At 37.2% G+C, this 13,950-nt stretch overlaps 1 protein-coding gene across 1 annotated transcript in view; it reads right to left on the minus strand.

Moving 5' to 3' along the window:
* The window catches only part of LOC140139905 (gamma-aminobutyric acid type B receptor subunit 1-like), a 170,235-nt gene that overhangs the window by 59,846 nt on the left and 96,439 nt on the right, over nucleotides 1-13,950 (minus strand). Inside the window, exons 2-3 of the mRNA XM_072161678.1 lie at nucleotides 12,649-12,783; nucleotides 10,571-10,741 (exon numbers count right to left, since the gene is read on the minus strand). Of these exons, the coding sequence (XP_072017779.1) occupies nucleotides 10,571-10,741; nucleotides 12,649-12,783 (306 nt within the window). The remainder of the gene's footprint in view (nucleotides 1-10,570; nucleotides 10,742-12,648; nucleotides 12,784-13,950) is intronic.

Genomic DNA, 13,950 nt, shown 5'->3' on the forward strand with positions numbered 1-13,950 from the left:
TGTATCTGGCAATTGTCCCAACCATCTTTGGTTTCCCACAAATTTATAATGTCTTCTTCATTGTTGCTTAATTATTGCATTGCTATGCTCCGCTTGTATTATATATTTTGTATTGTACTGTGGTTTTATATGCAATAAAAGATATAAATATGTATACAGATAACCAACTTATAGTAAAAGACATTGTTTTAATCTTGCTGTATGTTACAACCATTTTCTATGTGAGTTAATTAGAAATTTTAACCTCAACTATGGCAAAAAGAAGTTACATGTTAGTGAAGTAAATATAAGATATGCCCTTTTACTGCATGAGGATGAGCTGACATCTTAAGAATGAAGGGAGGTGCCAATTAGCATGAATTTAGGGCAGGTGCATGCTGGTGATAATTGGTGTCAGTTATGGTACCAAGAAAGGTTATGTCCTACAATGCTTAATAATGAGCGAATAGTACAATAATTCCACCTACAACCTACTTCTCTACCAAAGTACATAAACCTTTATTCATATGATTGATAACACATCTATGATTTATTATTACAATCTTCTGCCGGCAGCATTTGAATTACTCTCTTCAGTAGATAACACAGAAACGCACATAGCATTTGGCATTGCTATCTACAGTAGATAGCATTTGACATTGCTATCTTCAGTAGATAGCATTTGACACTGCTCTCTTCAGTATAGCATTTTACTTCAGTAGATAGCATTTTACATTGCTATCTTCAGTAGATAGCATTTGACATTGCTATCTTCAGTAGATAGCATTTGACATTGCTATCTTCAGTAGATAGCATTTGACATTGCTATCTTCAGTAGATAGCATTTGACATTACTATCTTCAGTAGATAACATTTGACATTACTATCTTCAGTAGATAGCATTTGACATTACTATCTTCAGTAGATAGCATTCAACATTGCTATCTTCAGTAGATAGCATTTGACATTGCTATCTTCAGTAGATAGCATTTGACATTGCTATCTTCAGTAGATAGCATTTGACATTACTATCTTCAGTAGATAACATTTGACATTACTATCTTCAGTAGATAGCATTTGACATTGCTATCTTCAGTAGCATTTGACATTGCTATCTTCAGTAGATGGCATTTGACATTGCCATCTTCAGTAGATAGCATTTGACATTGCTATCTTCAGTAGATAGCATTTGACATTGCTATCTTCAGTAGATAGCATTTGACATTGCTATCTTCAGTAGATAGCATTTGACATTGCTATCTTCAGTAGGTAGCATTTAGCATTGCTATCTTCAGCAGATAGCATTTGACATTGCTATCTTCAGTAGATAGCATTTGACATTGCTAGACATTGCTATCTTCAGTAGATAGCATTTGACATTGCTATCTTCAGTAGATAGCATTTGACATTGCTATCTTCAGTAGACAGCATTTGAAATTGATAATCATCATATGTTTAGATTTAGTATAATATTTTGGAGCTTGGACCAATGCCTGACCGTCCAATACAGCTGATTCTTATCATATCAGTATTCATACCATCTTAAGTATTCTTTATTCCTATTCATAAATTCTTTGACATCTCGTATATCACCCCAATCTAGTCTACCACACATATGTGACGTGTCATGTCAAAAGGAGACACTTTTGGGCAGGTTATCAATTTTGAAGTTTTTACATATCTTAAATATAGAGATATTTTGCTCCACAACGCCATTTTCCCCAATGAAATAGGACATTCCTAAGCGAAGATATTGAGTTTGTAAGTTATGGTATTATAAAATTGGAAATTGAGATATCGGCCTTTAAGTAATATTATTGACAATGTTGAGAGTAGGAATTACCTTGAAACATCTATCTATACTAATAAAATAATAAGCGGTCTCTATCTGTCTATCTGTCTATCTGTCTGTCTGTCTGTCCGGCTATGCGTTTCGCCGCACTTCAACGCATCGTGCTGAAATTTGGGATATAGATAGGTATTGGGAAAAGCATGTTGGCCATTTGGTTTTGAAGGTCATCGGAGGTCAAGGTCAAAGGTCAAATTTGCAAACTTTGTCCGATCGGGCCCAAACTTGGCAGGTGGAATCCTTGATAGGAGGGGAATATAATGTGCGAAATAAAATTGAGGTCAACCGAGGTCAAAGGTCATTACGGAGGGGTCAAATTTCAAACTTTGCCCGATCGGTGGGTCGAAACCTTCGTAGGAGGGGAGCATGAAACACATTATATGGAGGTCATCTGAGGTCAAAGGTCAAAGGTCATGGATTTCAAACTTTGTCCTATCGGGCTCAAACTTGGTGGGTGGAATCCTTGATACGAGGGGAATATATGCATAAAAACAAAATTGAGGTCAACCGAGGTCAAAGGTCATGTAGGGGCTAAATTTAAACTTTGCCCTATTGGGCTTCAACTTGATAGGTGGTATCCTTCGTATGAGGGGAGCATGAAAAAAAGTACACCGAGGTCAAAGGTCATCTGGGGTCAAACAGTATCGCTATCATGCCAGTGCTCTCACAGCAGCAGGTGCACTAGTCTATACTATAATAATCATAAGCGTTATCTGTCCGTCTGTCTGTCTGTCTGTCCGGCTATGTGTTCCGCCGCGCTTCGACGCATCGTTCCGATATTTCACACATAGATGGGTATCGGGCGGCGCTGTTTACCGGGTAGTTTGAAGGTCATCGGAGGTCAAGGTCAAAGGTCAAAATTTCAAACTTTGTCCGATCGGGCCCAAACTTGGTGGGTGGGATCCTTGATAGGAGGGAATATAATGCGCGAAATAAAATCGAGGTCAACCGAGGTCAAAGGTCATTACGGAGGGGTCAAATTTCAAACTTTGTCCGATCGGGCTCAAACTTGGTGGGTCGAAACCTTCGTACGAGGGGAGCATGAAAAACATTATATGGAGGTCATCCGAGGTCAAAGGTCATGGATTTCAAACTTTGTCCTATCGGGCTCAAACTTGGTGGGTGGAATCCTTTATACGAGGGGAATATATGCGCAAAACAAAATTGAGGTCAACCTAGGTCAAAGGTCATGTAGGGGCTAAATTCCTTCGTATGAGGGGAGCATGACAAAAATTACACCGAGGTCATCGGTGGTCAAACAGTATCGCTATCATGCCAGTGCTCTCACAGCATCAGGGCTCTCACAGCTGCAGGTGCACTAGTACTAATAAAATAATAAGCGGTCTCTATCTGTCTATCTGTCTATCTGTCTGTCTGTCTGTCCGGCTATGCGTTTCGCCGCGCTTCGACGCATCGTGCTGAAATTTTGGATAGAGATAGGTATTGGGAAAAGCATGTTGGCCATGTGGTTTTGAAGGTCATCGGATGTCAAGGTCAAAGGTCAAAATTTCAAACTTTGTCCGATCGGGCCCAAACTTGGTGGGTAGAATCCTTGATAGGAGGGGAATATAATGCGCAAAATAAAATGGAGGTCAACCGAGGTCAAAGGTCATTACGGAGGGGTCAAATTTCAAACTTTGTCCGATCGGGCTCAAACTTGGTGGGTCGAAACCTTCGTATGAGGGGATCATGAAAAACATTATATGGAGGTCATCCGAGGTCCAAGGTCAAAGGTCATGGATTTCAAACTTTGTCCTATCGGGCTCAAACATGGTGGGTGGAATCCTTGATGCGAGGGGAATATATGCGCGAAACGAAATTGAGGTCAACCGAGGTCAAAGGTCATGTAGGGGCTAAATTTAAACTTTGCCCTATTGGGCTTAAACTTGATAGGTGGAATCCTTTGTATGAGGGGCATGAAAAAAATTACACGAGGTCATCCGAGGTCAAAGGTCATCTGGGGTCAAACAGTATCGCTATCATGCCAGTGCTCTCACAGCATCAGGGCTCTCACAGCTGCAGGTGCACTAGTGTCTCAAAAAATAAAAGATGCCACTCATATTCCGGTCTGAAACTATCCGACAATATTCTTAACATTAATAACATCACAAATTCGCAACAAACCCAAATTGTGAAAAAATCACCCCCGGGCAGATTTTGGGCTATTTCTCCATTTATGATCCTGCCCAAAAGTGTCTCCTTTTGACGTGACACGTTACATATTATAAGTAGAAGCCACATATTTGGATCAATCCAGCTTTCAATTCACCATGTGAATCACCCCATCTAATCTACCAGACATCATACAAAAAAGTCACCTAACATATCAGCTCAAACCCGACAGAAACCGCCTGGTGGGAATAAAAGTTCATTAAAATTCTGTCACGATATCAGCCTATGTAATAGATCAGCCTAGTTCCCTAGTTATGTACAGGAACACATAGGTGTAGCATTCACCATCAGGTTATCTCTAGTGTTAGTATATGTAAGTAGAATGTGTACATGGTGTATGTCACAATAGGGAGATTATGATTCCAGTGAAAACATTTAGGTTTTCTTAGCTACATGTTTTGTTTATTTGATGGTTTGTTGGTTATGCCTTCAAATGTGTCATGTTATAGTCAAGGGTAAATTCTGGAACATGTTTTTGAAAATTTTGCTAAAAAGTGCACCTGTTCAAGATTTTTGTAGATAATTTTGAAAAAAAAATCCATTCTCTCACACATTTGCTTTTTAATTGCATCTTGAATCAAAAGCTAAGAGCTGATTAAAATGCACCCAAATCTGCTGCACATCCCTGTATCCACCTTTCCACTACAAACCTCAATGCTCCTTACTCTACACTATTTCCCATCACTCATGATGTATAAAGCCAAAGTTCAAGAAAAGCCAACAAACCTCCCAAGAGCCCAGATAAAGTTCTGCCCGCACCATGTTTGCGTAGTCATAAGTGGCCATGTATCCCTTATATAGTATGTTTCCTTTGATCAAAGAGCATGTCAATTGTGTATCTTCCTGTAGGCTTGTCTTAATGCTATCATGATGGTCTATGTGGCACTCTGTATCAGCATTAGTTTAGACTTAAGTACTGTATAAGGCAATGAAAAAACCTGTTCTACATGTGGATAGATCTGAGTTTGAAGTCTGCCTTTTCTTTGTGTGTGTGTGCAAATTTCTGTAATGACTCCAAAATTCATAACAAATTTCATTCATTTCTATAGCATTTTGGGGAGGGGGAAGTCCTCACAAAAGTTACTTTATTTTTTCTGGACAAAAGCAGTTTTTCATACAAATATTATACTTAAAGTGAATAAGTGGATACTAAAAATATTGGCGAGCTCATCCATTATGACATGGTATAGGATAGGCAAAAGATAAAATCCTATCTTTTATCTTTTACACAGCAATGTAGCTGTATCAACACAAGTCCAAATTCATTAATTATTTAGCTCCTGAGCAATTTATCTTTGGATGATTTCAACCATCTTGGTATATCTTGGATTTATCTACTTATCTTTTATTCTCATAATATTTTACATGAAAAAAGAAAACCCATAATGATGATTTTATAGACTTATCTAATCCATCACTTTTAAAAGCAATTCATACACATTTGAATTTGTTTTCACCTTGGCTAGGATTAATGATAGTATCTTTAATGCTCTGCGTGCTGGCATTTATCAAAATGATAAAAAAGTACATAAAAAGTCCAAGTTTGAGATATTTTCTCAAAATATCAAGAGCTATCTTAAGAACCACTGAAACAATACTAGGCTTGTTTGTACTCATTTTAATGCATTTTTCATGCTGATTCCAAATATGATCATGAAATTTCACAATTCTGAAATTTTAGAATGTTTAAAAATTTGTTGAAACATGTTTTCTGCCGTTGACACTGTGTGGTGAGAATTTAAAAGCATTGAAGGTGTTTTTGTATGATGCAGCCTGCAATCTGATTTGAATTTATTCAACTAAGGTTTGCTTTGTATGTGATTTTAATTTCAGATACACACCACTACTGTTTATTCAACGCTCACAGCTCTTCACAACCTCATCTCACATAGACATCTTTGCTATTATGTTCTGTGTGTTGCCATGACAACTCCAATAACATTGAGATCAGAGATTACTATGCAACATGACAGTGCATGAATAGCAGCAATTTTGTGCTTTGATTGGAGTTTGCTGGAACATAGAATTATTTGATTACATGGCGGAGGGGTAGCCACATAGGCCTACTGGTCGAAATGAAGAGTTGAAATGCAACACATGACAGTCAATACAATACATCATGGCCCTTGAAACTCAATTTTCTGTTTCCCGTCACTTTTTATCAGCTCATAATGAGGTCACTTTTTCATAATTCATTATTTTGGCGATTTCCATTTCTCACAAAAATTAACCCCTTTGGTGCCAACTTTGGTGACAATCAAGTTAAGAAACTAAAACAGATGGAAGGTACAAATTCAAAAGTTTGCACTTTCCGTCAACGTTTACTGTAGCAAGCCCCATTGTCCGCCGCACTCACAGCAATTGAATATGGTTAGGCCTATTGTTTGAATCTGTACCTTCTATTGGTTTAGCTTCATAACTTAATTTTTGATCTTAGTCTTAATCGTCCCTCACTTTGGCTATAAGGTCATGATTTCTGAACTGCAACCTTATTTATTGGGCTGACTGTACAATTTTTTGAGAAAAGGGACCTAGCATTATAATACAATCACTAAACTTTCTAGCAACATTGCTAGCCATGACATCAGAGAAGTATACTCTTTTTTACTTTACCTAGCATTTTATAATCAATACCAGCATATGACCACTAGAGAGTGATGCACACAGCGATTACTATAATTTGGGCCAATGTTGAAAAGTCACCCCAATTTTTTCTAAACATTGGTTTCTATGAGATGGGAAATAGTCCAAAGTTGCAGGGGAAATCATCAAAAGTCACCCAATTGGGCTACTAAATCATAGGTGTGGCAACTCTATGTGTCCTTTGCAACAGGTGTAAGTGCATCTACATCAGTAACCATGGTAACTATGGTGTCCAAATTGCCATGAAAACAAGATTAACATCAATATAACTTAGCCCCTGATGGCAAGTTTACACAAAGTTGATAAAATATAGGTCAAAGTTGTCTGAACCTTTAGTTCCTACTTCCTCTTTATCTTTCTTAGTTTTTCTTTCAAATTATTTATATATTTCTCCCAATTACTTTCTTCACCAATTGAATGTTCTTACTTTTTTTTTCCTCCTTCCTCTGGCTGGTCTCATCCTTATTTTTAGACTGTCTCATTTGCATAACAAGGAACCACTTTAATAAGAGCCAACGCCCTTTGTATCAGTTTAGTTGATACCTGGTTTCACATGTTGTCAAATCAGTGCAGAATAGGTAAAAATACAAGTTTTAGGAAAATTTCATCCGATTGTATTGATTTTGTTTTACTTTTAAACAAAAAGTATGGAAACAAAATCTTTTAAAAAATTTTGTTTTGTTGCTTTTTTTTGCTTGAAAATGTCATTTATTCTGGATTTCTAACAAAACAATTGCTCCCAAAAATAAAATAAGCATATTATGTACAAGAAAAAACATTAGGATTTGAGGTTAGTTTTTTTTTGCCTTATATCAAGCATGCTGGATGTTTCCCACCTTTAATACAATCCATACTTATTTGCATCCATCATGATATTCCCTCCGCGTTATCAATTGTACAGGCATTGATAAGAACTGGGTTAATATACCCAGGTTACAATGCTTTACAAGAAAAGTGATGTGGAAAAAATCACTCAGAAGCAGATGCCTGGATGCATAGCCACACCATGGGGAGGCAGGAGTGTCATATAAATGCACTTTGCTGAGGAAATGAACAGAACCCTTATTGCAATACTGCATGCTACTACTTGAATGCGTGAATTGGATTGAATAAAAAATAGGCTGGAAGCAGATGACGGTGCAGTGGCCAATACGACAGACCAGACTTGTTCAATTTGGCAGGGATGTAGATCGATCTATGTATTTTAACTGTTGGTCATGCAGAAACATACAACCAGTCCTATAAATTGGATTTAACAGATTTATAATGGAAAATATTGTGTTATAAGGAACAAACCAAAAGATCGATGACGTCCTATAAACGTAACTAGTTTCGTTTCTCGGTCGACCCCCTCCCTCCCTGCCAGAAACGTAATAAAGACATGTTGAAAATTTGACATAATAATTATAATGACACATTCTTCAGACCGATGTTTTTGTACAAACATACTTGAGTATTTTTACCCCCTCCTCCTAAACGAAACTAGTTTCGTTTATAGGACGTCATCCATCTTTTGGTTTGTTCCCTAACATACTACATGTTTTAATTCTTTGTAAACATGTTGTAATTACGTGTTAATCTAATAGTTACATCAGAAATTAGGAAATACTGCCCCTTTCATTTTCTCCATTAGGATATAATACCCCCTCCCCCTGTTGCTAAAGGGTATTATGTTTTGCAACAAATTTTCACAAATGTAAAAGGCTTCTGTGTGATTCTATCTACCCATTGATAGTACTGTGTGCGTACGTGTTTGCCGACAAACGAGGACAAACGAGGACACACACAAGATTTTTCACCCTAAACTGTGGACCTACTTCCAACCGAGGACTGTCCTTGGTCTCAAACTGCTGCAAAAGACCTCAAATGCATGCTAGATGCTTTAAACGCTATTTGCCTGAAACCGAGGACCACACATGTAAAAACTACCGCCCGAGGGTGATGGCTAAAATTCCGTTTCAGTATTATACACACACAAAAAATCCGCCATTTTAGTCCACGGTTAGGCGATGAAAACATCATACACACGTCCTCGGTTAGATAGCAAAACACAATGTCCACGTTTGGAGGCAAACACAGACAGGTGTGTGTTGAATGTGTGAGTGTCATGGCAGTTTTAGCTTTACTATCCTTACTCCCAAGTCAGCAAAATCTTAATAGGTATTGCTGATGTGAAAGGCCTGTGTGTCATTCTATCTCCCCCCAAAGGTTGGAAACCTGGTGCGTTTGTAAATGCCTCCAAACGAGGACCTACATATGGATACACACCATAAAACGAGGACACATCTCCAAACGAGGACGTCCTCAATTTGAAACTATGACCAGGATGACGTAAATGATGCAAATATATGATAGATATAGGACGGGTCTCAGTTGGATAGTAAGTTGTCTGGTGTGTCTGTGTGCGGTCCATGGTGTGTCAATTAAAAACGGGTGTGTGAGTCCTCAGTTATACTAAAATGTAGTAAACCTTTGACGAGCGCGTATTGTAAGGATACATCGCGTATTTACTGTGTTGCATGCACTTGTCTCTGATTGGCTGCTGAGGCGATCTGTTGTTGCCGAGTGGAAATTTATGAATGAACTGTGCGCCGTACGCGTTGTTAGCGCCGAATTTGCAACATCACACTAGTCCCGCTCATCAAAGGTTTGCTGCATTTAACTATAGATCCTCGATAAGTCAAGGTCCTCGTTTGAACGTATTTACAAACAAGGGTGTGTTTGTGTGCGTTGGATGTGTGAGTGTTATAGCAGTTGATGTCTTACTACATTTACTCCATAGAATCACACAGATGCCTTTCAAATCAGAGATATTGGTGATTTACTGATTTGAAAGGCATCTGTGTGATTCTATCTCCCCCATTGATGGGAGTCTATTGTATAAGTCAGATGTGTAAGTATTATATAGCAGTTTAATAACTTGGATCCAAGTGAGAGCGTATTATTGGAAAAGTGCGTCACATTGTCATATGACTTGAGAGGAGAATTAATTATAGCTGCCTTTTAAATCGCATGAGAATTACTGGGATCCACAACATGTTCATCTATCAGGGCACAGTTCTTTAACTCCAATACATTTGTACAATCATTGAATGACCTTTTAAAATTTGGGTACAAAAACTCATGCTCTGCAACTCAAGGTCAAATTTTGCACTATGAATGTTTAATTGAGGTTATTGAACTATGCCATTGGGATGAAGCCATTGCGGTCCATAGTGTATGCAGTGAGTGATATTTGAGGGCCGCCATTAGGATTCTATACGTCAAGTAACAGTTAGGAAATAAAACAGACTCTTTTACATCTGATATAGGAGAGTGATTTTTAGCTCTCCTTATTTGACCATTCTCTCCTTACATTCCATTGTAGATGCTCTAAACAGCTCTCCTTGAAGCACTTAATGCTCTCCTGCAAATTTCAAAAGACAGTCCCTGTAATATGTACATGTCACTATTGAAATAATCTAGGCCTCAAAGAAAAATGGTATTTTTCGGGAGCTATAGTTTTATCAATTTTCTATCAAAAATCACCCCTGTCCATCACCACCTGTTTTCTTTGAACCCTGATTCACACCACTTTTAAAGTAGTGGTTACACACTTGGGTTATATAATATCAAGAATAGAAATATCCACATTAGGGACAGTAACCTGGATTTTATTGCGCCCCGGGCCCCGGCATCCTTCAAGTCAAGTCACCCCACCTCCCTAGGCATTTTATCCATGTCACTAAAATGTAAATATTGTCAGTTTGGGAAGGTTTCAAAACCCAACTGCCATTTGACTGCCCGGACCTGCTGGGATTTTATTGCTCCGAACAATAAAACACAGTTATAGCCCGGTTCTGCCATGCCGGCGGCAGCCGGTAGACCAGCAGCAGGCTTTTGACACCACCCCTTACTCCTTGTCAGCACACTGATTGACTAACTTACCGAGGTGAAGACTTCTTGTGTCTCCTGGATGACAGCAATCTTCTTCCATCCCCATTCCTGACACAGCTTAATACGTGTAGGATTATGTAATGTTGCCGATGGATGGGTCCGGAAGAACGTGGGGAACCTATCACGATTTGAGAGGGCTGGTGAGCTAGCTCCAAAGGCCATCTATGAAATCAAAACAAACATTTAATTTAACACACATCAACGGGTTTGAGTAAAATATTTGTTGTATTGGCAATGGGTTTGTGTGCTGAATAAAAATAGTATAGTCCATTATACCGTATTTAAATCACAGGGCGTTACATTTTCCCAAGGGGGGGCATTTATTCAAGGTCTATAATTTTAGAACGATGATTTCCTTTAAAATCAGTAGGTAAACTTAAAACTCACGCTAAACACGGTTGTTTGATGGGATCATTTATTAGTTTTTCAAACAAAACATCATGTACAATCAAATTTTAGGCTTAAACAGCTAAATGTGATATCATACTAATGTATACAGATGCTTTTGAGTCATTCTCAATTTTAATTTCCCCTCTTTTACAAAATTATTCACTTTTATAGCATTTTTTGATAGCTTTTTCAGTATATAAAATGTATCTATTAATGACAAAATTGGTGGCGCTATTTAGTTACTGGAAATTACTGTTTCAAGCTTTTAATACAAATAATTCCTTTTATTGTTTGATAAAATATGTTTATAAAATTTCCTTATTGCTTGTTTCACCTATTCCAGCTGTTTTAATGGCAGTATTACTCACCCAGCCCTTGCAAATAAAGAAATATGATTTAGGATAAATAGCGCCATCTATAGTTTGTATTTAGTTAATAATGAAGCCAATTCAATATACATTAAACAACCGTGTAAAATGACAAACTATGAACTAGAAACACTGACTTCTGGTTCACTTCCGGGTCTCCAATCCAGATTTTCGCCAATTATTGACGCTATTATCAACCATGTGGGCAACTTGGTAAGCTTACTACACAATATAGCATGGAAATATCAGCATTTTGAAACATCTTGGTTGAAGAAAGTGGTGGGGGCGTTTATTTGAGGGGGGCAACTATTTGACGAAATATGGTACCTTCCTCGAGTCAGTAAAGTGAAATCAAATTTTGAGTTTTTCTCAAAAACTGTTGATATTTGTAAGCTAGTTGGCTTCCTTGCATCATTTCCTTTCTGTATACTTTTTTTATACTTCTCATCATTATATTTAGAGATACAATAAAAAAACAACATCTACATTACTGACTCGAGGAATGTATACAGACTACAGGTAGGGACTTAAAAAAAAAAATTTACAGCCCATTCAATATGCACCTTTTCCACCACATATTTTGTGATCATGGGTGCTGGAACATTCATTGATATTTATTTATTCATAACATATTAAAAATGACTTTATCCCTGCATTTTCCAAGCATTGACACAGATTTTGCATTGCTACTCATTTTGGGCACAGCCATCTTGGATGGTTACATACTTCTGTTGTTTCAGCAATGTAGCACAGGGTTTTTTTGGGAGCCAAAATTGAAAAAATAATTCTAGGATCCGTCGAGATTAGGTTTAGGGTTGGTTGGGCTATATAAATACAATAAAATCATTGTCCAGATTCTCATGAGTTGTCATTAAAATCAAGACAGCAACAAATCCCTATCTTAATAAACTTTTATACTTGCCCTTGCAAAAAATGAATTCCTGGGTGTACATCTTTTATCAATCAATAATTAGACAAGTTGATTTCTTAAATGATTAATTTTGGTTTGATTGATTTATTGATTGATCAATTATGAAAATAAATAAATGAACAATTGATTGATTGACTAACCAACTGATAGGTTGATTGATTGATCAATTGATTGATTGCTGTATCTGGTCAACTGATTGGATTGATTGATTGATCTATTGATTGATCTATCTATCTATTGATTGATTGATTGATTGATTGATTGATTGATTGATCGATTGTTCAATTGATCTTATCTGGTCAACTGATTAATTGATTGATTGATTGATTGATTGATTGATTGATTGATTGATCGATTTATCGATCCATTGATTAACTTACCACTACAAGGTTCCACATCTTTGCTGCCTCAGCCACAGGAGTAGACACACTACTGCACCCTGTTAGTACAATGATTTTGATTGGTTCATTGTACAGCAGATTGTAAAACACATTAGTGCCCAGGCCTGGATTACACTGGAAGAACAAAATAATAAAAAAGAAATAAGTTATAAGAACATATTATGTGGTATACCATCGGGGTTGATTGCAGGCCCCTTATCATTCATATTGTACATCAAGAAATGATAGCATCATTGGGTGAGAACATAAGTCAAAACAACCCCACAAAAGCCTACAGTATCATTTTACTATACTAGTTCTAAATTGCTTCAAATGTCTATGTTATTGAAAAGCAAGTAATAATAGTTGGTGAAAAAACTAGCCTTTGGGTGACTGCCATTCAAGGAGATATAAGGGGTCTTTGGGTGACAGCGGGTGACCCAGGTTTATCGAAATATATGGAGCCTAATGCTAAAAGAGGGTCTTTAAGGTGGTATTGGAGGCACTATGGAACTGCTCTAAGCATGTTTTAAACGGATTAATTAAGTAGAGCAAAGCACACTTATCAATATGCCTTTTGCCAAACATACAAATCAACTGAAAAAAATTATGAGTCCATCTTTCTATCCACTATCCAGTAACATGCTTCCAGTGTACAGGCTATGTATTAAATATACAATATGGTATAATCTGAAAATGCTGCCCCTTGTATCTACTGAAGATAGCAATGTCAGCTCCTATCTACAGAAGATACAATGTCAAATGCTATTTACTGAAGATAGCAATGTAAAATGCTATCTACTGAAGATAGCAATGTAAAATGCTATCTACTGAAGATAGCAATGTCAAATGCTATCTACTGAAGATAGCAATGTCAAATGCTATCTACTGAAGATAGAAATGACAAATGCTATCTACTGAAGATAGTAATGTCAAATGCTATCTACTGAAGATAGCAATGTCAAATACTATCTACAAAAGATAGTAATGTCAAATGCAATATACAGAAGATAGTAATGTCAAATGCTATCTACTGAAGATAGCAATGTCAAATGCTATCTACTGAAGATAGCAATGTCAAATGCTATCTTCTGAAGATAGCAATGTCAAATGCTATCTACTGAAGATAGTAATGTCAAATGCTATCTACTGATGATAGTAATGTCAAATGCTGTCTACTGAAGATAGCAATGTCAAATGCTATCTACTGAAGATAGCAATGTAAGATGCTATCTGCTGAAGATAGTAATGTAAAATGCCATCTACTGAAGATAGTAATGTAAAATGCTATTTACTGAAGAT

Source organism: Amphiura filiformis, chromosome 18, assembly GCF_039555335.1.
Source record: "Amphiura filiformis chromosome 18, Afil_fr2py, whole genome shotgun sequence".
NCBI classification, from domain to species: Eukaryota; Metazoa; Echinodermata; class Ophiuroidea; order Amphilepidida; family Amphiuridae; genus Amphiura; species Amphiura filiformis.